The sequence below is a fragment of the Bactrocera tryoni genome, chromosome 3 (assembly GCF_016617805.1).
Source record: "Bactrocera tryoni isolate S06 chromosome 3, CSIRO_BtryS06_freeze2, whole genome shotgun sequence".
Lineage (NCBI taxonomy): Eukaryota > Metazoa > Arthropoda > Insecta > Diptera > Tephritidae > Bactrocera > Bactrocera tryoni.
The window spans coordinates 80992523-81017024 of NC_052501.1; the positions used below are offsets into that span (position 1 = coordinate 80992523).

A 24502-nucleotide genomic window follows, 5' to 3' on the forward strand; every position below is an offset into this window, starting at 1 on the left:
AAAAAATCTATTTTATAACGGTACAACTTTTGTGTATACACATTTGTTTTGTGATGAACACTATTTGCAACCCTGCACGGTTAGTGCAGCCACAACAATCCAGCAAATACAAAGGGGAAGTGATAAAACAACAACTGGCGAAGAAAATAGGAGCGACTGCGTTTAGGAGCAGAGCAAGCAGAGCTGTTACAGCGCAGTCAATGCGGACAGACGGAACGGATACGCGTATCAGGCATAGTGGTGGAGGCGAAAATGTTCACGCAATTTTTTATTAAGGAAAATTTAAATAAATAATGTAAAAATAAATTAGAAAACGTCGCTTTAATCCACAATATTGATGAAGTGAGTGTTAGTTATGAATTCGAAGTTGGAAATGTAGTTAATGATTGAAAAATCTGCAAAAGCTGAAGAAAATTGGAAGAAGAAGAAGCTGTGGCAAAAGTGGAAAAGTTGGAAAAATTGATGGTGGTGTCTACTTTGCGAATGCCAATTTGTAGATATGTAGATCAAGTGTTCGTGTGCGTGTGTCTGTGACTGCGTGAAAATTTTCAGAGCTTCTCCAAAAACGACAGTTCGCATTATCCAATATATAGAGAAAAAATTCCGATACACGCTGGGGATTGTTGCAGGCGTCGCGCCCAGCAGCAATTGCGTTCGTTTTATTTAACCTATCATAACATCAAAAAAAAAACATTGACAATTATAGTTTTGAAACGTTTTCTTATAAAATTCGTTTAATGTATTAACTTTTAATTGAAATAGGATTTTTTGCTTTTAACTGCAAATCCTCGAATTGGCCAAACGTAGCAGGCAAAATTTTTTCCTAGGGCCACAAGATACTTCTTGGAATAGTTTTTTTATTATACAATCTTTCAAAGCATAAAACATACATATGCAGCTTATCAGAAAAGTACCTTAAAATAAAAAAGATATTTTCCAAATATTACGTATGTATGTACATATGTATAGAAAAAATATAAGTTCTGTCTTATTTACAAATTTGAAAGATTCGTTTTTTCAGTTTTGGTCAGAATAATGACTTTGCTTTAAAATACCCTTAAAACTAAGCTATTTAGTTACTATTTTAGATATTGATAATGCAGGGTTTTTTAAAAAGTTAGTCCAGACGTCAGATGTAAATTGTAAAGGATGAAGCAAAATTCGTATGTGTGCAAAGTCGTGCGGAAGTTTTTTGGTCAACGAAGGCTGTGGCAGCAGCGCAAGCAACACTTGCTCTCTCGTGCTCTGTGAAAACATGCGTAAAATGAGAGACAGCAAATAAAAAACATTATTCCTATGTGTACATAAATTTCATTGTGGAAAAACAAAGGCGAAGTAGCATAGAACTCGAAAAACTGGAGCTGTTTCCGCCAGAAACCAAACAAAGGAAGCGACAACATTATTAGAAGATATACTTTACGCACATACATATATAAATTTGTGGATATATTTATATAAAGCTTTTTGCAACTCCAGCAACAGCCGCCAAAAAAAAAGTAGAATGTGCAACTGGAGAGAACAATAACATCAGCAGGAGCAATATAACCTACATCTACGAAGCAGCAGTAAAGATGGAAATAAGAGAAATCGCCCAAAAATATATCTTGTTATTTTTGTAGTTGCTGTTTTTCGCTCCTGTTCAGCTTTCTTTATGCGCTTTAGACCATATCCAATTTATTTGTGCTACTGTTGATGTGCTTATTTTTGTTCTTTTTGTCAATGCTGTTGCTGCAGTTTGCATTGGTTGTCTTGTCGCTGGAGCAACATTTTATTGTTGTATCTATCGTTAGGTAGTATCTGCCGATACTGCTGTCTGACTGGCTTGAATATGTGTGTTGGAGTCGCTGGCGCAGAGTGATATGCCTACCAACTCACAATCACCTTGTTTTTTGCGGTTGAACACATTTGTTTGCCGTTTTTGTTGGTCATAACCGATTTGGCATCGCCCACAAATTTCAAGGCGCCGCCAAAGAACAATTGCATATATTTTTTCTATGCAAAATATTTCTGTGAGAAGAGTTGTTCATAGCTTAAAGAATAATAATTATGGCCAAAAATATATATTACAAATATTAGCAGCTTGAAACACATGCTTACAACTCTAATCTTTTCACTCATATCATTTTTTTAGGTTACAATGTACATATGTATGTACATACAAAAAATTTGCCTCAGCACATTTATAATTAGAAGAATATTAATAATAACGTACATATGTTACATATGCTAGAAGCGTTTAAGTGAGAAAGTTACAAAATTTTGTATATTTGACGGTGGCCAAAACAGCAAGCCAATCGTACGACGTGCAAAGTCTTCAACCTGTGAGTGCCAAAGGAAAAGCAAAATAAATCCGTGTACATATTAGTGAACAATTTTCATACAATAAAAAAATATTAAGCCACAAAACGCAACGTAAGACAAATTAACCGTTCACAACATCTACAAGACCAAATCATAAAAAGTAATTACTAAACAACCAGCTCAAAGCGCTTCGTTAATCCGTGCGTGTCGGTCGGTCACTGGATCCATCGATCGGGCGATCGTTGGTCACTCACTGGTTCGCTTATTCCTTCGTCTGAGATAAAACAACAACAACTTCGTCGTAACAAACTTACACAGTTACATGTATTTGTGTGTGCAGTGAAGGCGTTCGGTCGGTCCAGTCGGTTGGGTCCAGTCGGTCGGAAGTTTGTTCAGCTTTGAATGTCTTTATGCTTTAATCATGGTGAAATTGACCACCGACACAATACGCTACCACATTAGAACCTTTCTGATTACAAATCATGACAGAAGGACATGAAAGGTACGTAAATATGTGAAAATATTACCTTATAAAGTAATAATAAGTATTTAAAATAAAGTAAATATTAGATTTCGCACCTTGGCATAGCCTTCTCCAGTAATAAAGGTGAAAAAAGCTATTATCGATAACTTTGAAATTGTTTTACATACATATATAATACACATGTGATCAGAATTGACCCGGACTGACAAAAAAATGCATTTTCATCTTTTTTAATATACATACATATGTATGTAAGTCTTTATTATAGTCTTCAAAATAGTCCTTAATAGAATTTTCCTTACATTTATTAAAAGTCTCGGCTGAGTTGTCCTTCAGTGCCTTCAGCGAACTCGAGGGTTTTCAGGCACTGTTTCTTTAACTTTTTCGATGTTATTGTTATTAACAAAAGTGGATGAACAACTTGCATGTCTAAATGGGGCAGTCCGTGTCAAATTTGATCACATTGTATTCTTCATCATATTTTTATGTCTCTTTTACTTATCTACTACAAAAAACGGATGTACGCCTATGATTATACATATTTCTAAACAATATTTATACATCAGAAAAATTATTGATTTTATTTATGATCGAGAATTACGTGTACCGCATTACAACACTCGATTGTATTGTATTAGAACTTTTCCCGTGTGGAAAAGCAACTTATTTTGACAGATACAATGACGCTTACACGAAGTGGAGCCCATTCAAATGAGTCATACTCCCCATAGACTATCTAAATCGCTTGCTTGAAGAACTGTTGAAGTGTGCCATTAAAATTCAGCATAACGAAATTGAAACCACTTCCGGTCTGTATATGCCGCTATCGCGTAATTTTTTCCTCAATATGTTTTTGATTCTTCAACAAATAACAAATTAAAATTCAGCAAACACTTGAACAGCACATTCGAAAATTTGCTTACGTTCATTAATAGTTGTTTTGATCGTTTATGAAATTGCGCACAAGTTTACGAAGCCATAAACACAACAAAACGAAAGCATGTTCCCTTACACCCGCAAGTAATGCTGCGCGAACGACCACTACTTTACTTAAATTTATGGGTGATGTTGTTGCTGAAATTGCAGCTAATGCTCAATGGAATGAATGAATGATCACGCGCTGTTAACATCGATGTCTAAGCATAGAAGTTTTCTTCATTCCTTCTATAATTATTGAAAACAACAAAAGACTTTTGAGCATGCCATGGAGTTTGTAACACCCAGTAGGAATTGTCAGAGACTCTGAAGTACATAGATATATTGGGTAGTCGAAAAAGTTTTTTCGTATTTTGTCAAAAGATGTCGTTGTAGTCGATATCTCTAGTGCTACCAATCATATTGTGTCATACTATATTAAAGGTGAGATTTTAAGCCTCATTTAACAAAAACAAAAATAATAATAAATTCGGGAAGTGGAAAAAAAATTACAACTGTTCAAAAATGAATGAAAATAATAAAGAAGTTCGCTATATTTTGAAATTTTTGTATAAAATGGGAAGAATGCCACGCAAGCCAACAATGAAATTTGTGAGGTTTATGGAGACGATGCAGTATCAGTTCGTTTAACACAACAATGATTCGCTTGCTTCCGTTCTGGAAATTTCGACATTAAAGATGCACTTCGCTCTGGTCCACCTATCGTTGAAAAAGTCGATGAAACTATGGAAAATATTGAACAGGTCCCTCGCACAAGCAGCCATGACATCACTAAGGAATTTAACACTTATCATCCAACGGTTTTGAACCATTTAAAAAAGGCTGGCTACAAAAAGAAGCTCGATGTTTGGGTAGCACATGAATTGTCTGTGAAAAATTTAATGGACCGAATTAACATCTGCGATTCTTTGATGAAACGAAATGAAATCGAACCATTTCTGAGCGAATGGTAACAGGCGACAAAAAGGGGATCAAATAGGACATTAATGTGCGAAAAAGATCATGGTCCAAGAGTGGTGAAGCTCAACAAATAGTCGCAAAGACAGGATTGACGCCTCGAAAGGTTTTGCTGAGTGTTTGGTGGGATTGGAAAGGAATCATCCACTATGAGCCTGGTCGAAAAATTGATTATAGATTTTACTGTCAACAACTGATGAGATTGAAGTAAGCAATCGAAAAAAAACGGTCAGAACTGATTAACAGAAAGGGCTTCGCCTTTCATAAGGACAACGCTAGACCACACACATTTTTGATGATTCGCAAAAACTGGGAGAGCTTGGCTGGGAAGATTTGATGCATCTACCAAACAGTCCTGACCTTGCACTATCGGACTACTATTTGTTTCGGTCTATGCAGAACTGCCTTAATGAAGTGAAGTGGACTTTAAGAGAAGCCTATGAAAATTACTTGTCGCAGTTTTTCGCCGAGAAACCAAAAAAAATTAACACTGATGGAATAATGTCTATAGCGGAAAAATAGCCAAAAGTGGTCGACCAAAACGGTGCATGTTTGCTTATTTACTAGTGTAAATATGAAAAAATAAGTTGAAGTTTGATCAGAAATACGAAAAGACTTTTTCGACTACCCAATCTTATATTGTAGCACATCAAAGAATTCACGAAGCTGGCGGCTTTATTTCATAATCTATGTATAAGTTATTTAGTGCTCTTTTTCTTCGCTATACAAGTGTATATTGCATATTGTTGAATGTATGTACATATGTATGTAAAACAAATAACTATATTTTTACAAAGAAAACTTTTTATGTTTATTTGATATGGTATTTGTAGAAATACAACAGGCTTGCAAGTAAGTATTATAGCGTACACCCACTACAGTTCGGTAGTTTTTTTTCAATCATTCGCGAAGCCAACCAACTCGGCGAACAATCAGACAGTCAATCAACTTGCCAAGTCATTAATTTCTTTTCTCTTTTTGCTATCTTTCAGTGACATCATTTCGATGCCGTCAATTTGCTTGCCTTTCCATTCATTAAGAATAACAGAACAGTGAATTCTTATATAAGCTTTACCACTTCTGTTCTTCAAAGACTTTTTGAGCATAAAAATATTTGTATATGCTCATTTACAGACACATACATATGTACATATGTATGTATATACATCCATGATCATTTGGTATATTGCTATTTAATATTTTATAGTTTGTATAACAAGTACTTCTTCAACTTTTGCTATAACCAAAAGTTTCATTCATAAGTTTTTCCGTGCATACACTTGAATATGTCCACTAGGTGGTTCCACATACATACATACGTTTATATAAAGTGAGAATTGTAATTTATTGACTCATTCAACGACTATGAGTAGCTCTAATAGAACCCCCATACCAGCAATAAATTGATAAATTATATGGAAACATGAAAGCGTTTTCAAGAAAGCATTGCTTATCGCACCAAGAGGTGATAATGATTTATAGGCACGCTTCATGCTGAAGGCGTTAAGCAGATCTTGAAAATTCTGGTTCAAAGGTTTTTTGTTTTTTATGAAACCGTTATATGGTATAATATCATAGAAAGTATGCTCAGAAAAACAATCAATCTGTCGGTCTTAAACTATGGTGAATAAGTATGAGCTCTATAAGAGGGTCGTTAGATGACGATAGATTAACAAAAAGCTTCTGCCAGGTACGGATCGGGGGTCGGTCATATCGCAATGTTGAGGACCGCTGTTTCATATTCTGAACCATATACAGTTTCTTTATGCTTATTTTTTCACGATTAATTTTTTATATTCATTGAGGTATTCTTAAAAATGATTAAATCTTCAGCAGTCAAAATTTGATGGAAGCTGTATCTAAAATCGTTACAAATTAGGGGTATTGGTTAGGTTGATCCAAAAACGATTAATCTCACTTGGACACATATTCATCCTTTGTGTTACTTATAAACCCCTAAATGATGGATCACAAGATCCTCATTGTTCGACGATCCGTTTAGTGCTTACCACAAATTTATTTGGGCGGGTAATATTAATCCCAGTAACCTCATTTTGTTCGCTAAATGTGTGTCTACCGAGATATTTCAAACTGAGTCTAAAAGCTGCACAATAAAAAAGGAAGTGACAATATGATTCCAGCTCGTCTTCTTCCACACAGAATTGTCAATGAGCGTTTGATAGAATAGCCTGCGATATTGGACATTGTTCATTTAGGCTAAAAGCAAGTCGTTCGAATGATCTCTTACGGCTAACACTGGACCAGAAAGATCTCGCAGTCCGTCAAGTTCTGGTTGTTGACCACAGCTTCCTGAGCTCACTGGAGGTCCAACGCCAGAACGCAAGCAGATCTCGGAGAATCGCCTCGGCTCCAATCAGATGAAATTGGGGAAAGGTTGTCCTCCCTAGCTAGCTCATCGGCTTTGCAGTTTCCAGCGAGTCCGCTGTGATTGGGCAGCCATACGAGCCTAATATTGAATAGGCTGGAAGCTATTGCTAAAAAGGTCATGCACTCCTTGACCAGTTTAGAGTGCACAGTCAGCGAGCTCAAAGCCAGGCTGTCGCAGCACCTCACAGAAGGAAACTGCACTAGGTAGCACATCTACTGTTGACTGACATCAACCTCAGCTTGAAAGACGTTTAGACGATCATCATCAAATTTAACCCGAGATGGTCGTAAGAACTAGAATCTACATATGTATGTGTTTGATAGCTGTTTACTTTCGGTGCCATATGTTACTATGGTAATTTTTATATAGTAGATCTTTGGACTTATGGTACGTTCCTCAAATCGGAAATTAAACCAGAAAAAAATCACAGAAAACCGGAAATCTGGTGAATACGGTGGCTGAGCAATGACTCTCGTTTCGAGTTTTGTGCAGAAATCAATCACAATCATTCTAGAATGCCACAACTAACAGACCTGAAAGCGTCTTTTAGTGCGAGTTGTATTTTTTTATTCTGAACTAGCGGCGCGACCAGCGTCAGTTCGAAAGAAGTCCTTTGTCCACACTAGAGAAGCTCTAGAATATAATATTAAAAGTATTAGTAAGCTATATTGTCTATCCTGCTGTCCCAGAGCTAAGACACTGTTCTATTATTAAATCATATACATTTTTATAAGCTCTCTTCAGGCTTTTTTTAAGAAACTTGTCAAATAAAATCATCGAATCGTCTAGCTGACAGTCAATAGCAACCAACGATTCAGCATTTTCTTTTTGCCATCGCTTTTACTACACTTTTCCATTAACATTGCTTGCATACATTTTCGCTATCATTCAACATCGTTCGCTAAGTCGGCATTTATTTTGCTATTGTGTATGTACTGGTGTATTTTTACAAGCAATCAACCCCACGCGTACTTAACAAACGCATATAGGGTAAACACTTTCACGTACACACTCACCACTCCAAGGTGTAAGTAGGTAGTAGGTGTTCATTCATGATTATTGTAAAAGTTCACACGAAAATGCATACATGTTGTGTACTCGCCGTGCTCGTTGAGTGGATCGGTAAATTCGTGTAGCAATCGGTAAATCGTCTGGGAAATGTTTTGAGGGTTTGCCTATGCGGGCGAGTGCGTGCAAAAATATATACAGATATGTCAATATTGGTGTACATAAATACATGGGTATATGGGTATGTAATGCATTAAGCTATAAAAAGAAAGAGTTTTCAACACAAAACCTTCGCCTAACAAAGCTAAAACTATTTACATACTGACATATACATATGTATATGTATGTACTCATGAAAGTCTATATACATACATACTTATATGTATGTATGCACTCATGTCGAGACCCCACAACTTTGTGCTTTAGTTCGTCGGCACGATGTGTTGTGCGATAATGCTTTTCGCTAACTTCAGTGCTCTCACTGTATTGTCTATTGGCCTAGGCAACATTCTATCACCCATCAATTGCTCAACACCCACAAAAAAACCAGCCACCACCACCTTTCAAGCGCACAGTTTTTGCCATGAAAGTGGAGTGAATGGAGCACTTCCTTCCACTGTGTGTATAGATGATGGCCTGCGAGAGTGTGTATTTCCAAGTTTGGAGTAAGTTAACGAAAATGTGTGCAAAGCGAAAGTTGTAAAGAGCACGTTTGTTGGCCACTGAGAGAGCGCATGCTGCACAACTTTACCACGCATCGCTATTTTCCCTTTGATTTTGGTTAAGGTAGGCTTGGTTGTGACAAACCAAATTCTGTGTTGTATTTTTCGGAAAATTATGCTAGAATATTTAACTTTATTGGTTTGGTATTCAATGTATACACTTCTTAGATATAGTTTCAAATATTATATTTCTTTACCAGTCTCAAAAATGTATGCCTTTTTAAATTATTTATTCTCTTGCTTATATTTTGTTCTCTGCACTTTTAGTGTAGCTGTAATGCTGAGTGAGAGCAGATATAAAATTTTCCGAACTCGAACGAAAATATTCGTTCATTGTTATATGCGGAGAGCAAGGTTACTCCACTAAGAATCCACTTCAACTGCATGCCAAAGCACAACAACGGCGTTTGATGCAAGTGAAGTTTAAAGGAATTTCATATTTTTGAAGGTTACACTCCTCAAAACTTATATTAGCGCGCTTTCAACTGTTGAATTATCTTCTGAGAGAAAAGTTGAAATAATTGAGAAATGATTATTGCAGATATTTCATAAATTGATAATTGTGGGCAAAAAATAGTAGGACTTTAATTTAAATTTTGCGCGAAAAACCCATTCGGCGAAATATTATTTTCTATGTTGGTATAACTTTCAGTTACATCTGTGCTAAATGTCACATCAAACTAATCATTATTGTTTCTATAGTTCAAAAAGTTGAACACGAACCACATCCAAGACGGCCATCAACGTCAACTGATGATCAACACGTCAGTAAAATAAAGGAATTAGCGCTTGAAAATCGACGATTTACAGACAGAGGTCTTACCAACATCATTGGAATTTCGAAAGGATCAGTGAAAACCATTTTGAAAGATCATGTGAGACAAAGAAAAGTGAAAGCACGATTGCTTCCAAAATCACTAAAATACCTCTTTCTCATTACCTCAAAGAATGCTTTCCGACTGCCAGGATGTCATGAAACGTATTATTACTGACGCTGTGTCTTGAATCTATGTTTACGACCCGGAAACAGACGATCAATCGGTCGAATATTGTGGCAAAGCTGAACCGAAGCCGAAAAAATCACTTCAAACTGTCAACAAGAAATACTACTTGAGAGGCCGGAATTATGGTGCGACAACTCTTGGCTTCTCGTGAGTTCTTGGCCAAATTTTCAAAATCAGTATCGTGCCGGAACCACCGAATTCACCTGTTTTAGCTCCGTGTGACTTCTGGCTATTCAGCAAACTCAAACGACCGCTCCGGAAAACCTTTTTGAGTCAATTGAAGAATGGCTATTCGCATTGAAGGTTATTTCGGAAATTTACTTTAACAACTGTTTCGAGGATTGGAAAAAACGTTGGTACAAGTGTATTTAGACCAAGGAGGATTACTTTGAGGGGGACGACATAGATTTTGAAGTATAAATTAATAATTTTAAAATTATAAACAAAGGCTTACTTTTTTGCTCATACTAGTAAACAATAGTTAATATTTTTTACTAATAATAGGAATATTTCCAGTATTTGGAGAGCGAACAATCCTGTAGATACCCTCCAAGCGCTCTTAAATCTAGAAATCGTGATTACCTGTAGTGGTTGTGACGCCAATTGGAGATTACAAGCGAAGACAGGTCTTTCTCCACCTGGTCGTTCCAACGGAGTGGAGGTCTTCCTCCTTCTCCGTTTCCCTCGCCGGGTACTGCGTCGAATATTTTCAGAGCTGGAGTGTTTTCATCCATTCGGACGACACTACCTAGCCAGCGTAGCCACTGTCTATAATTCGCCGAACTATATCAATGCCTTCGTACATCTCGTACAGCTCATCGTTCCATCGAATGCGATATTCGTCGTTGCCAATCCGCAAAGGGCCATAAACCTTCTGCAGAAACTTTCTCTCGAAAACTCGTAACGTCGACTCATAAGATGTTGTCATCGTCCATGCCTCTGCACCATATATGACTTATAGAATTTTGTTTTTTGACGCTGGTTCCAAAATAGACGAAATTATCGCAGACTTCGAAGTTATGACTGTCAACAGGGACGTGGATGCCTAGTCGCGAGTGCGACGACTATTTGTTTGATGGCAGAAGGTATTTCGTTTTGCCCTCGTTCACCACTAGATCGCTTCGCTGCCTTATCTAGTTTGGAGATAGCAAAACTAACGGCGCGTGTGTTTAGACCAATGATATCAATATCATGGGCGTACGCCAGCAGCCGTACACTTATAGAAGATGGTATCTTCTCTGTTTAGTTCCGCAGCTCGAATTATTTGCTCCAGAAGTAGATTGAAAAAGTCACAGGAAAGTCTGAAACCTCGTTTGGTATCGAACGGCTCGGAGAGGTCCTTCTCGATCCTGATGGGGCTTTTGGTGTTGCTCAACGTTAGTTTACACAGCCGTATTAGTTTTGAGGGGATACCAAATTCAGACATAGCGGCAAAAGGCAGCTCCTTTTCGTGGTGTCAAAAGCAGGCTCTTTTGCAAGATTTAGGGCATGGTGATATGGTCAGTTGTTGATTTGCCAGGCCTAAAGCCACACTGATAAGATCCAACCAGTTTGTTGACGGTGGGCTTTAATCTTTCAGACAATACGCTTGATAGAACCTGATAAAGATTTATTATAGAATCACAGATTAACAGAGAAATTTTTCAAGAACCAAGTTCTCTCAGACAAAAAAAGTATACAAAATAGAACCACAACGAAATTTTTACACTATATTGAAAATATAAGAAATCAACTGTGCTTAAAGAAATAAATAGTTTTGCGTTCGTTCCAATATTGGTACTCTATAAATATTTTTACTGTAACCACACACATATGTATGTAGTCCACATTTTTATTTATAAATTTGCATTATGACACACTTAACTTATAAAGTAAATACATACATACTACATACATATGTACATACTGCATACCATGCCGTTCTTTGTATTCGTCATTATCATTCAATAAATGGTTCCATTCATAATAAAGGCAGGTAACCTAGATTCGTTTATTTGTCCTGTCTCGCTATATATTTTATCAACAACTAATCTACTTGTCATTTTTCCTTCACCCATCGGTTTGTCCGTCCAACCGCATACAGCGCCTATAACACATGTGTTTTAATTTACATACGCGCATACATACATATGTACATATGTAAGAAAGTGTAAATATACATTTTTTTGTGTAGGTGTGTTGTATGTATGTAGAAAAGGCTGGGCCGCTGATAGTGGCACTTCATATTACATACCTATTTAACTTAGCTGGTTGGTTGGATCGGCGCTACAGTTGTTGGCTGGCTGGCTGACTGGATTGCCAGCCTTTTCCGCTGCCCACTAACGCTGTTACATTTGCAATCAGGCAGCCGGACGTGGATGTTTGTATATGCATGAATGTAGATATGTACATACTTACATACATACACATGTATATGATATACATATGTACATATGTATGGAGATGTATGCGGAGCTATTGGAAATTCATTCAGTCATTTCATAATTGTGTACCTACCGACATATGTATGTATTTAAGAAGGTGTTAACTCTAAATAACGGCTCTAACTTTGTTGGAAGCATTTTGGCAACACACTATTTTGCCCTCAAGCATTATTATTGATTTTATTGCAGAGAGGCTGTTAAGCTGGGCGTTGAAAAGATTTAATTATTTGCAAAAAATTGCACTATTTAATTATGAGTAATAGAAAATAATGCTGCCATTAATTAAAAAATAAAGTGTACGCTAAAAATAAATTACATATTAGAATTCCCACTAAATATTGGGTAGTCGAAAAAGTCTTTTTCTATTTTGTCAATAAATGTCATTGCAGTCGTATAACTCCAGTGCTACCCATCACATTATGTCATAGCATATAGTGGTGGAAAGGTGAGATTTTAAGCTTCATTTAACAAAAAAATAATAATTTCAGGGAAGTTGAAGAAAAGTTACAGCTGTTCAAAAATAAGTAAAAATAATGAAGAAATTCGCTATATTTTGAGTTTTTTTGTATAAAAAAGGGAAGAATGCCACGCAAGCCACCAATGAAATTTGTGAAGTTTGCAGAGACGATACTGTGTCAGTTCGTGTAGCACAACAATGGCACGCTCGCTTCCGTTTTGGAAATTTCGATGTGAATGAACCTATCGCTGAAAAGTCGATGAAATTATGGAAAAAATAGAACACAGTTACATACATAAATAGCCACGACATCGCTAAGGAACTTAACATTCATCATCCAATGGTTTTGAACCAGTTAAAAAAGGCTGGCTACAAAAAGAAGCTCTATGTTTGGGTACCACAAGAATTGTCTGTGAAAAATTTAATGGACCGAATTAACATCTGCGATTCTTTGATGAAACGAAATGAAATCGAACCATTTCTGAGCGAATGGTAACAGGCGACAAAAAGGGGATCAAATAGGACATTAATGTGCGAAAAAGATCATGGTCCAAGAGTGGTGAAGCTCAACAAATGGTGGCAAGGCCAGGATTGACGCCTTGTAAGGTTATGCTGAGTGTTTGTTGGGATTCGAAAAGAATAATCTGCTCCAGCCTGGTCGAACGATTGATTCTATATTTTACTGTTAACAACTGATGCGATTGAATCAAGCAATCGAAAAAAACGGCCATAACTGATCAACATAAAGGGCTTCGTCTTCCATCAGAACAACGCTAGACCACACGCATTTTTGATGTCTCGACCAAAACTGGGAGAGCTTGGCTGGGAACTTTTGATGCATCCACCATACAGTCCTGACCTTGCACCATCGGACTTCCATTTGTTTCCGTCAATGCAGAACTCCCTTAATGGAGTAAAGTTGGCTTCAAGAGAAGTCTGGGAAAATTAGTTGTCGCAGTTTTTCGCCGAGAAACCAAAAAAAATTAAGTCTGATGAAATAATGTCTCAAGCGGAAAAATGGCAAAAAGTGGTCGACCAAATGGTTTTATGCCCGCTCTAATGTACATACATAACTTATTGTATATAGCGTCATATATTAATAAAAAAAAAAACAGAGAAACCAGAAAAGTTTTACACTGATGGAATAATTTCTCTAGCGGAACATGGCAAAAAGTGGTCTACCAAAATGATATACATTTGGTTCATTAAGGTTTATTATTAAAATAATTTGAAGTTTGATTAGAAATACGAAAAGACTATCATCGTTTTCTCCTGAAGAAGCTGCTCATTTGTCGGAATCATCGATATCGGTTCACTATAACATTCAATTGCCATGCAAACTGATTGATCTAAAGCAAGTCCTTTTATGGAAAACTTATACATTTGACAAGAAATCTTCACGAAATTTGGTACAGATTAAAAAATGAAAAATGTAGCCATAAACTAAACGCCTTACTGTTCTAAATCTACTTTTTCATAATCCTTGATAATTTATATAATGATATAATTTAGCAGCATAAAAGAAAAACACGGAAAAAGCATAAAATAATATTTAACACATCATACATAGATGCAGCAAAAGTGCTTGCCCCCACCTACCGCCTTCCCATATGTGTATCATTCATTCATTCGTTCTGCAGCATATCGTGAATGAATTTCTCCGGCATTAGCTTTATAGCAGACAATCATTCACAATAGCATTCGTTTGTTGCCGAAACATACGTTTGTAGTGTGTGACCTTCGTTCTCACAAACGGCAGCCAATTTGTATGTGTGTGAGTGTAAAGTTCTCGATATGGGGTAGTGTGTAAACTTAACAGCGACATTGGACAGTGTGGTGGCAAGAGGCAGCGTGGCCGAGCGGTCTAAGGCGCTGGTTTTAGGCACCAGTCCGAAAGGGCGTGGGTTCGAATCCCACCGCTGTCAGAAATTTTTTTATACAATTTAATTTTTGCATAAAATTTTTAATAATTAAATATTTCTGTACTTTTCTTATAATTAATAATAAAAGTTAAATATATAGGGTTTGAAAAGCAGAACAATAGGGGATGACGGTAAACAATTTTAATGTGCTAAATATTATTTTCGCAGCTTACGAATTTATGCAAACTTTTATATATAAAAATTAGTGTTGTATTAATTTTTGAAATATATACTGCATTATATACATATGTGTGTATGTATATTTTATGTATAAATTTTTTTTACGGTAAATACATTAAACAATTATTTCATTCATATAATTTCCATTGATAGTCTTCCATTTCCAAAGTTCATCCATATGTATGTAGCCATATAGGAGCATATATAGGCTGAGCTTGTGACCATGAAGTTATGATGAGCTCAGCAACGCCAAGCGGCTAGCCCATTCTGAAAATGCTTCTATGTACATACATATGTAGTATGTTTGTATTTGTGCATACACATTCACATAGTTAATCATTGAGCAATACCTTTACTGCCTGTTCGCTTGGCATTGACAGCATTATCAGGGACATTGCCTAGGTACACGCCTTCTACTTTCTATATGTGCCCATGTACATATATACATATGTATGTGGCTATATGCAATATATTGCGTGCATATTTAGCTAAATTTGTATGTACAATATGGAATAAACATTTTGATACACTGGATACTAGCGTAAAGAATGAAATGCCGTTTCAACTAGGGCTGACCGTTACTGGAAGGGGAAACATGTATGAATACATTGCAAAGAAAAGAGTAAATATTTTCATTTTATTTATAATTCTGAGAGTATTAAGCACGTACATATAAAAATAAATTATTATTATTATTTTTGTTTTCGCACTTCTAAGCTTCGTAGACTTTGTTTTACTTTTTATGCTTAAAAATGCGAAAAGGGGAGTAGGGTTGTAAACTAGCGTGTTATTGTAAAGAAAACGTAAATTGTAAGTAGAAAAATGCTACAATAAATTTCACAAGTGTTATTCTTAATCCGTATGAGTTTATTTTCGCCTGAAATGGCATATTTCACTTATAAACTTCACTTATAAGTTTAGTCTGAACACTCAATTTCAGTGTACTTTTTTCCAGTAGTAAAGTATAAAGCATAGTACAAGGAAAATTCCTATTAAGTAGAATGTTGGAAAAGCCTTTTCAGAATAATTGAAGAAAATGCTGCTTATTGTTTTGAAATTTGTTTGATACTGAGTACTATATGCTTATATACATACATATGTACATACGTTATGTACATATGTACATTAGAGTGGGTCAATTTTCTATATTCTAAAATCGTTCTGGTCGACCACTTTTTGCAATTTTTCCGCTAGACACATTATTCCATCAGTGTAACACTTTTCTGGTTTCTCGGCGAAAAACTGCAACAAGTAATTTTCAGAGGCTTCTCTTGAAGCCAACTTTACTCCATTAAGGAAGTTCTGCATTGACCGAAACAAATGGTAGCCCGATGTTGCAAGGTCAGGGCTATATGGTGGATGCATCAAAACTTCTCCCAGTTTTTGCCGAGTCATCTAAGATGTGTGTGGTCTAGGGTTGTTCTGAAGGAAGACGAAGTCCTTTCTGTTAATCAGTTCTGCTCGTTTTTTATTCGATTGCTCGCTTCAATCACGTCAGTTGTTGACAGTAAAATGTAGAATCGCAGATGGTTATTCGGTCCAATAAATTTTTCACAGACAATTCATGTGCTACCCAAACATCGAGCTTCTTTTTGTAGCCAGCCTTTTTTAAATGGTTCAAAACCATTTGATGATGAATGTTAAGTTAATTAGAGATGTAATGGCTGCTTATGTGGCGGTCCTGGTCAATCTTTTCCATAATTTCATCGACTTTTTCAACGATAGGTCGAGCAGGGTGCATCTTTTACATCGAAATTTCCAAAACGGAAGCGAGCGTGCCATTGTTATGCTACACGAACTGATACAGCATCGTCTCCTTAAACTCAACAAATTTCATTGGTGGCTTGCGCGGCATTCTTCCTTTTTTTATACAAAAATTTTGAAATATAGCGAATTTCTTCATTATTTTCACTAATTTTTGAACAGCTGTAACTTTTCTTCAACTTCCCCGAATTTATTTTTGGTTAAGTAAAGTTTAAAATTTCACCTTTCCAACACCATATGGTATGACACAATGTGATGGGTAGCACTGAGGATATACAACTGCAACGACAGCTATTGACAAAATACGAAAAGACTTTTTTGACTACCCATATATGTATGTATGTATATTTTATAGAGTCTCCGATGTTTCCCTCTCTGTATTGCAAACTTCGTGGCAAACTTAATATAACCTGTTCAGTGTATTAATATGGATCAATGTTTATGTGAGCGAACACACTCATCTTTATCTACATATACTTATACATATGCATATAAACGCTCGCCCAAATACACATTTGGCTCAAGCATTCTATATTTGTATACAGAGCTTCTCCACAAATTGAAACTCCATTCATAACCAGCGCCAGCAGAAACTCCACTTTTCATTCAGAGAATATGGCCACATTGTGTCAACATTGAAGTCACATTGAAAGAACGTCATGGAAAACCTTGAAGCGATAATAGCAAAATGACTTGTACTAAAATAGTGATAGAGAAAAACTTGCGAATGCCGAGCTAACCCAATGGAACACTGTTGTATACAGTATACACGTGAAAACTCCATTCATAAAGTTGCAGCAATTTAATTTATTATTATTTTTTTTTGTTGCTGCGCAATACCGCATACTTCCATTCTCTCTACACAAGCACAAGTAGTGTAAACGTGTGTGTGAATGTTTTCGCAGTTTGGGAGTTTTGAAGTTGCGCATATGTACACCGTAATTTGAGTTTGTGCAGGACGCACGAAAGCGACAGGAAGTCGTGCAGACACCAATACATACATACATAAGTACACACTTTAGCACTTCAGCGCAAACTCCGAAACTCCAAAAAACAAGAAGAGTACGCACAAATTTTGCCAAGAACACGTTTGACTCCAGCGTTTTGGCGCTACCACCTGTTCCGCTGCTTTGCTGCACACCTTTTGCTCCGTGCTCCGAACATGTTTGCGAAGCATTTCGTGTAGCCAATAGAAGGACACAACTACAATAAAAAATTGCTGCTGTTTGCATTTGTTGAAGGTTGTCTATAATATTTTTTTGCTATGCAACGATGTTATTTTTAACAGCAGCTGCGACTTTAATACTCTTAAAAGGCCTTCGTTTCATAATTTTGTACGTAATGCAATTCTTTGCACACGGATGATTGCATGACTTTGGGCCCGTTGGTACGTTCTTTATGTGTATTTAATTAATTGTATCATCTTACAAAAGGTGGGCATTTGTGTAACAGGTGTTCTATGTATGAAGGCAAGTGATTTAATTTTAGTGCTTGACGTTTAGGGGTTCATGGGTTTACGGGTTTCAAAATGGTTAAATTCTACAACACCTCTAGAATGTTTCAATTTTCAAGTTGATTCCAGTAATAGTTTCGGAGATACCGTCCTGAGAACTTGTGCGCTCGAGGCTAGCTAAGCTAAGTGCGTCGTCTTTGAACGCGTTTTTCTTGAAACTGTGTTTTTGAAGTCGGTTGGCAAGATTTCTCGAGAACTACTCAACCGATCTTCATGAAATTTTACACAGGTCTTTGAGATACAATTCTTAAAGAATTGGATTTTTTTCGATTATAGCTATTAAAAAAAATCTCGAAATTTTCATTTTTTTTTAAACTGTCTGCCAAAAATCCAATTTTCAGTTTTTTCCTTCTTCCAAGTTCCAAGTTAAGGTTTTAACTAAATATCGTATTTTTCACTTTAGATGATCCTGTAAGTTGTTATCCTGCCAACACAGGCGCATATTTTTTCCGTTTAAAATATTTTTTTTCCAAAAATTTTAAATTTTTTTGTTAATAGTGTATTTATGTTACAATAAAAATTTTTATATAAGAAAATTGAAAAAAGGCTTTTTTTTACCCGAGGAAACCCATGTAATCCCTTAAATGCACAAGTGAATATAATTCCTTTAGAAACATACATACATACATAAGTACATTTATTGCATTCGTTGGCGTTTAATCGATTTTTATATTGAAATTTTTACTTGCATATAAATAAATATTAATTTTAAAATTTATTATATTTTTTTTTTATAATTTCAGCGACTTCTTAGTTACAGTACGCGCACAGGTTATGACCAGAGACGAAAGCACCGAGGGTTGGTTACCACTCGCCGGGGGTGGTTTAGCAAATGTTTCAATACGCAAACGTGCTAGACTATCCCCTGGCGCTGCTGGACATGAATATATCATTTACGGCCAAAGAATCTCTGATCAAAGTGTGAGTAATAATATGCAATATAAAATTTTGATTTATTAATAAACATTGCTCTTAAGAATTTATATTGAATAATAAAATTAATTGTAAACATTTTCAAAAAATTAAATTAGTTCTAAATTTTTTAAATAATAAAATTAATTCTAAAAATTTTCAAATCAAATGCTTTAAAATCAAGTTTAAAAACGAAAGCAATTGCTTTGTTAAATCAATTTGTAAGTTTCTCATCAATCGATTTATCGATAAATATGCAGAAGTGTCAGTAACTATTTACATATCTCAGTTATTCTCAATTGGTAATAACTCCATTCAAATTAAATGCATTTGCTCGTATTTTAGGTAATTTTAAGCTGTGTCATAAATCGTGATCTGAAGTATTACAAAGTGATGCCCACATTTCATCACTGGCGTGCTGGTAAACAACGCAATGGTCTCACTTTTCAAACGGCTGCCGATGCGCGCGCCTTCGACAAAGGCGTACTGCGCGCCTACAATGAATTAATTGATGGTAATTATCACTCGCTGGCGCAATGCAATTGTAATTGTTAGCGGCAAACAGCAACAAAATCATCACCAATTACAACAACTATAAAAATCATATACATTTATACTATGTGTTCCTTGTTGTTGGCAATGCTTGCAATTTCTTTGTTTAATTGTGTATTTGTGCGCATTTTCGTTTATATTTAAAATACTTTTTTTTTGTTTATTTCACTCTCTACTACATTTGTTTTGTTAATGCTTGATTTCCGCAATTTACCATTATTAAAAATTTGCCTTACCCATATTTGCATACAAACATACATAAGTGTGTACAAGTGCATTTTGTTGTGGTAATTTCATGTTTTGGTCTTAATATTTTGTGTTTTCTGCATATAAGCACATCTAAAAATACATTTAGGTGCACTTATTTTAAGTAATAGTGTTGACTTTTATATTTTTGGCACAACTAAATATATTTTAATGTATAATATATATAATTATTTATGAAAAATAAATTAAGAATAAAATTAGATACTTAAATATAATGTCTGTACTTATGTGTATACATATATGAAATGTAATTGATGTTAAATACTTTTAAATGCATTTTCAAAATAGCGACATTATAAATCCGGCGGACGAAAATAAGCTATAATGCGCTTTACAGGTGTATTTCTAGAGCATAAAAGTGTATAAAAAGATCTTTACATAGATTTTGGACGGTCAGTTTTTATGACAGCTATATGTTATAGTGGTCCGATGTTAACTTTTCTGACAAATGAGTAGCTTCTTTGGTAGAAAAGAACGAGTGTAATATTTCAGAGTGATACCTCAAAAACTGAGGGACAAGTTGGCGTATATACAGACGGACAGACAGGCGCAGTTGACTAAATAGACTCAGCTCGTAACGCTGGTAATTTAAAAAAATGTTAAATGTAGCGACCGACGTTTCCTTTTGGTAAAATTATACCAAATAGTAATCGGAAGTGGTTAAGTCTGTTGAATACAGCGGGTGAGGCAGCAGCTCCCAGCCAAGTACTTTGATTGTCTCCTGAACCGATTTTGCTTTGTGTGCCAGTGCATTGTCGTGTAAGAAACTTAGTTCGCGGTGTCTTCTGGCGCATTCTGGACGTTTTTCGATCAATGCATGGTTCAAATTGACCAATTGGCTCACTAAATATCCTCTATATTGCTTGCATTTCGCAAATATTATTATTAAAATTTTACATTCATTTCAAAAAATAAATTTAAAACTTAAAATACCTGTTTATCAAATTAAATTTTTTAATATATTTTTTTTGTATTTTCATATCATACATATATGTACATACAAATTATATAACAATCACTTCTAAATATAGCATGTATTAAGTGTGCGCATGTTTTCCTATCATAATTTCTAGATTTTTTTACATGCACAAAATTCAAGCATAATTTTACTTTATTTTTATAAAAATATTTTTTATTTCAACTCACTTTTGCTTAATACATTTGGTATGATTTTCTTTTTTACTGCTTTTTCTCTCTCTTTCTCTTTCTTTCTTGATCTGCTTCAAAAAAAAAATAATTGGAAAATATCATAAATTAATGCAAAAATAATTGAAATCTAAAATCAACACAATGTTGTCTAATTCGCCATTATAAAAAATGTATTGTTCGAAATTCAAAAACTTCACAACAAATATGTATTACGAAATTATAATAAAACAAAATCATCCTTAATAACTTCATGCTTGGTAAGTTAAACTTAGTGTAAAAAGCATAAGGTATTGAATTAGTAGTTTTTGGCTTCCCGTAATACCTATATAGTGTTGTGTCCCATAAATCTGTGTTTTCATGAGGCGCTTAGAGAACATTTCTTTCCGAAATGCTAATGAAAAGACGCCAAGAGTCCCATATTAAACAACAACTTAGTTTTTTGTTTAATTTGTCGCCGTATTTCGTATTGTTAATATTTATTTCAATTTTGTATTTATTTTTTAATTTTTAGTGTTTTAATATGCCGTAAATCAATAAGTAATGCCTCAGCATTTTTTTTTATTATTTTGAAATTTGTATAAATTTTGATTTAACGGTGATCCATAACATTTCTTTTTCACAAAGCTATACACATATATTAACGGTATTTCACACTTTCTCCCATTTTAGGCCTGGCCAAATCTAACCCATCAATAATATGTCCGCCCCTTACAAAATATGACTCTGTGGGTGAAGACGACGTTTTTATGGTGCGTATTAAATCGTTGTAATATTATACTTATTTTTAAAATTATTTATATATTTTTTATTTGTTTCATAGACCCTAGATCTACCTATAGAAGCCGAGTGCATACAAAAGTCACATTCAAGTCCCGAAGGCAGCGAAAAAAGTCACAGTACGTTCACGCTCATATAGTTTACTGAAATTGTACAAATCTTCAAATATTTTATTCACACTTTTCCAACAGAAAGTATTAGTGTCGATCGCGGTGAACGCATCAGCAACAAAAGCGATTTGGACCGATCTTCGGATGGTACTGTCACTCAACATCCTAAAGCCACCATTCACTACATATCGAACGAGAAATCATGCAGCCTACAAGCGCCACCACCACCACCCTCGCTGTCCGCCATCAACGTGTCAACTGGTGCTCATAACAACAGCAACGTTACCACAAACGTAAGCGTAGCCATCGTATCGCCCCCAATCACCACAGTCTCGTCGAGTCAACTTGAAGCGCCACCGCCATCGCTGCCAACAGCCATTGCGACTAGCGAGAATTACTCCTATGTTCAACTAACAGCGGTAATGAATTTTCTTTGTGTGTATGCAGTCTCATTAATGCTAATCTTTTCTTTCCATTTCCGAATTTACTCTATTTTTGCGTTACCTCTTATTCTTATTTACTTTCTTCGTTTGATTTTTATTTCCTGTTCCTTTTTTTTTTGATTCCTGTCCTACAGGTGCATGATTACAATTATCCGGTTGTCGATCAGCCGGCTGGCGCGCAAGTGTTAAACGCACGCCGCGAATCGATCAGCGCATTGAAGAAACGAAATGCTTTGGAAGCTGCACAAGCACTTGCGGCTGCTCAATCTTCTCCGATTGCCGCTGGTGTGATACTCAAAGATCCCACGAGCAATGTGGATATTATTAAGAAGAGTCAACGCGCTCGTTGCCGCTACTGTCACGAGCTCTACAATGATGAATGGAATCGGAAGGGTGCCTGTGAATTTGCACCCGATCGCTTTCGTTCGGCATTCGAGTATATTTCGGGCATGGGTTGTGCGCGTTGTATGTTGTATCATTGTATGAGCGATGCCGAGGGTGAAACGCCACAACATCCATGTCAGTGCGTCAATGAAGCTGGCTGCACTAAGCGGTAAGTAACGAAATCGTGTAAACACAAACGGTGCTTTCGCAGTTTGAGTCGGATTAATTAGTTTAAAATTAAGTTTGCCATGAAGTTTGTAACACTACAAAATATGTATTTATATGAATAAATAGCCGAGAGTCCTTCGCCGGATAAAAATCCGGGTCCGTTCCGGTTACGTAGACCCGACTGTTGTGGGAACGGCCATGGATTAATGTCTAAAGCAACACTGTAATCTCTGAATAAATTGTTCATATTGGACGGCTATAGTATATATCTGCCGTACAAACTGATCGATCAAAATCAAGAACTCGTATAGAAAACTTGTTTATTTTCTTTTCTAATTTTGGCATGCATTATTGTCCAAAGCAACGCTACAATCTCTGATCAAATTGTTCTCATCAGACCACTACAAATTGAGCGATGAAACTAATTTTCTGGGAAATCTGTGTACAAACTTATTTGTTTGAGTAGGGTTTTATAGCTTCGGTGCATCCGAAGATCACTTTTTTTCTTGTTTCAATAATATTTAATACAACATTCATCTTTCATGCAGTTGGCTCGGCTTAACATTGCTATCATTGCTCGTACCCTGCCTTTGGTGTTATCCGCCGCTGCGCGCCTGCCATTGGCTGGGAGTATCATGCGGCGTGTGCGGCGGTCGACATAAACCACAAGTCTGACATTTGGAGGGACGATTGCAAAAACAATTCGACAATGGCTATGTTTACGGTTATGAGGATGCTATGAATTCAGACAGTTATGATTACGATGGCAACGGTATTGGCGATTTGGATGATCACTACGATAGCTACAATTACAACTACAACTATTGCAACTACAAAAAACTTAATTACAATAGTTATAGCTACAATTACAATAACTACAACCAATATAAACAACAGCAAAAACAACAGAAAGTGCAACAAAAACAACCACAAAGGCAACATTCAACAAGCACTAGTGGCACATTGACACAACAATTCGAACAATGGCACCTTAGCGATGACGCCATAATAGCTAAGGAACAGGAGAAGATTAACAAGCAGCGCTTGAAACAACAAAAGAAGGAGAAGAAGAAGAAACTCAAGCAACAACAGCAACTCCAAACGCCAATGCATTATGCGCTGCAACAGGCACGACCCACAGCACAACAAAATGACTATGGGCGTTTGCTTTTCTAAACTAATACGCTTCATACATTTGTAGTACTTTTGGTTTTGGCACAAAGTGAAATAATATTGTATATGTTTTATGGTAGGTTGTTTAAATTTGCATTTCGTAACATTTTCACTAATACTTCATATAAATTTCTCAAGTTGATTGCTTTTTTTTCTATCACAAATCATATTTATCATCCATATTTTTTTGTGTATATGTTATTAATTTGTGAGGCCATATATAATACATTCTAGTATTTTTAACCACATGCTTAAATGCTAATGATACACACAAAAGCTGATAAGTTCAAAACTTATATTCACTACTTCAGAACAGCCTGCACTGTCTTTTCGCATAAATCTTTTTTTATATGCGTTGTTTAAACTTTTTATTAAATGATATATTTATATAGTGTAAAAACTGGGTTTTTATGTACAGTTTCAAAATAAGTTAAGCAATTTTATTTTTAAGCGTGTGACTTGAAATCTAATGTTAAGTTGTAAATAGTTAACTAACGGTACACATTG

General features: G+C 35.7%; 1 protein-coding gene and 1 non-coding gene across 3 annotated transcripts; both read left to right on the plus strand.

The window, feature by feature from the left end:
- Positions 1-170: 170 nt before the first annotated feature.
- On the plus strand, positions 171-23718 carry LOC120771316 (sprouty-related, EVH1 domain-containing protein 1). Of its 2 annotated transcripts, none has more exons than XM_040099256.1 (9): positions 171-342; positions 2132-2803; positions 18804-18981; positions 19318-19486; positions 21610-21689; positions 21761-21836; positions 21909-22243; positions 22405-22823; positions 23371-23718. In XM_040099256.1, the coding sequence occupies exons 2-9, from the start codon at positions 2784-2786 to the stop codon at positions 23495-23497; spliced, it is 1404 nt and encodes a 467-aa protein (XP_039955190.1). In that variant the 5' UTR covers positions 171-342; positions 2132-2783; the 3' UTR covers positions 23498-23718. The 2 variants fall into 2 exon arrangements, with proteins under 2 accessions (XP_039955190.1, XP_039955189.1); XM_040099255.1 differs by having other exon boundaries at positions 172-342; positions 21909-22246.
- On the plus strand, positions 14527-14606 carry Trnal-uag. Its single transcript has one exon. It is a non-coding gene; the product is annotated as a tRNA-Leu (tRNA).
- Positions 23719-24502: the final 784 nt, after the last annotated feature.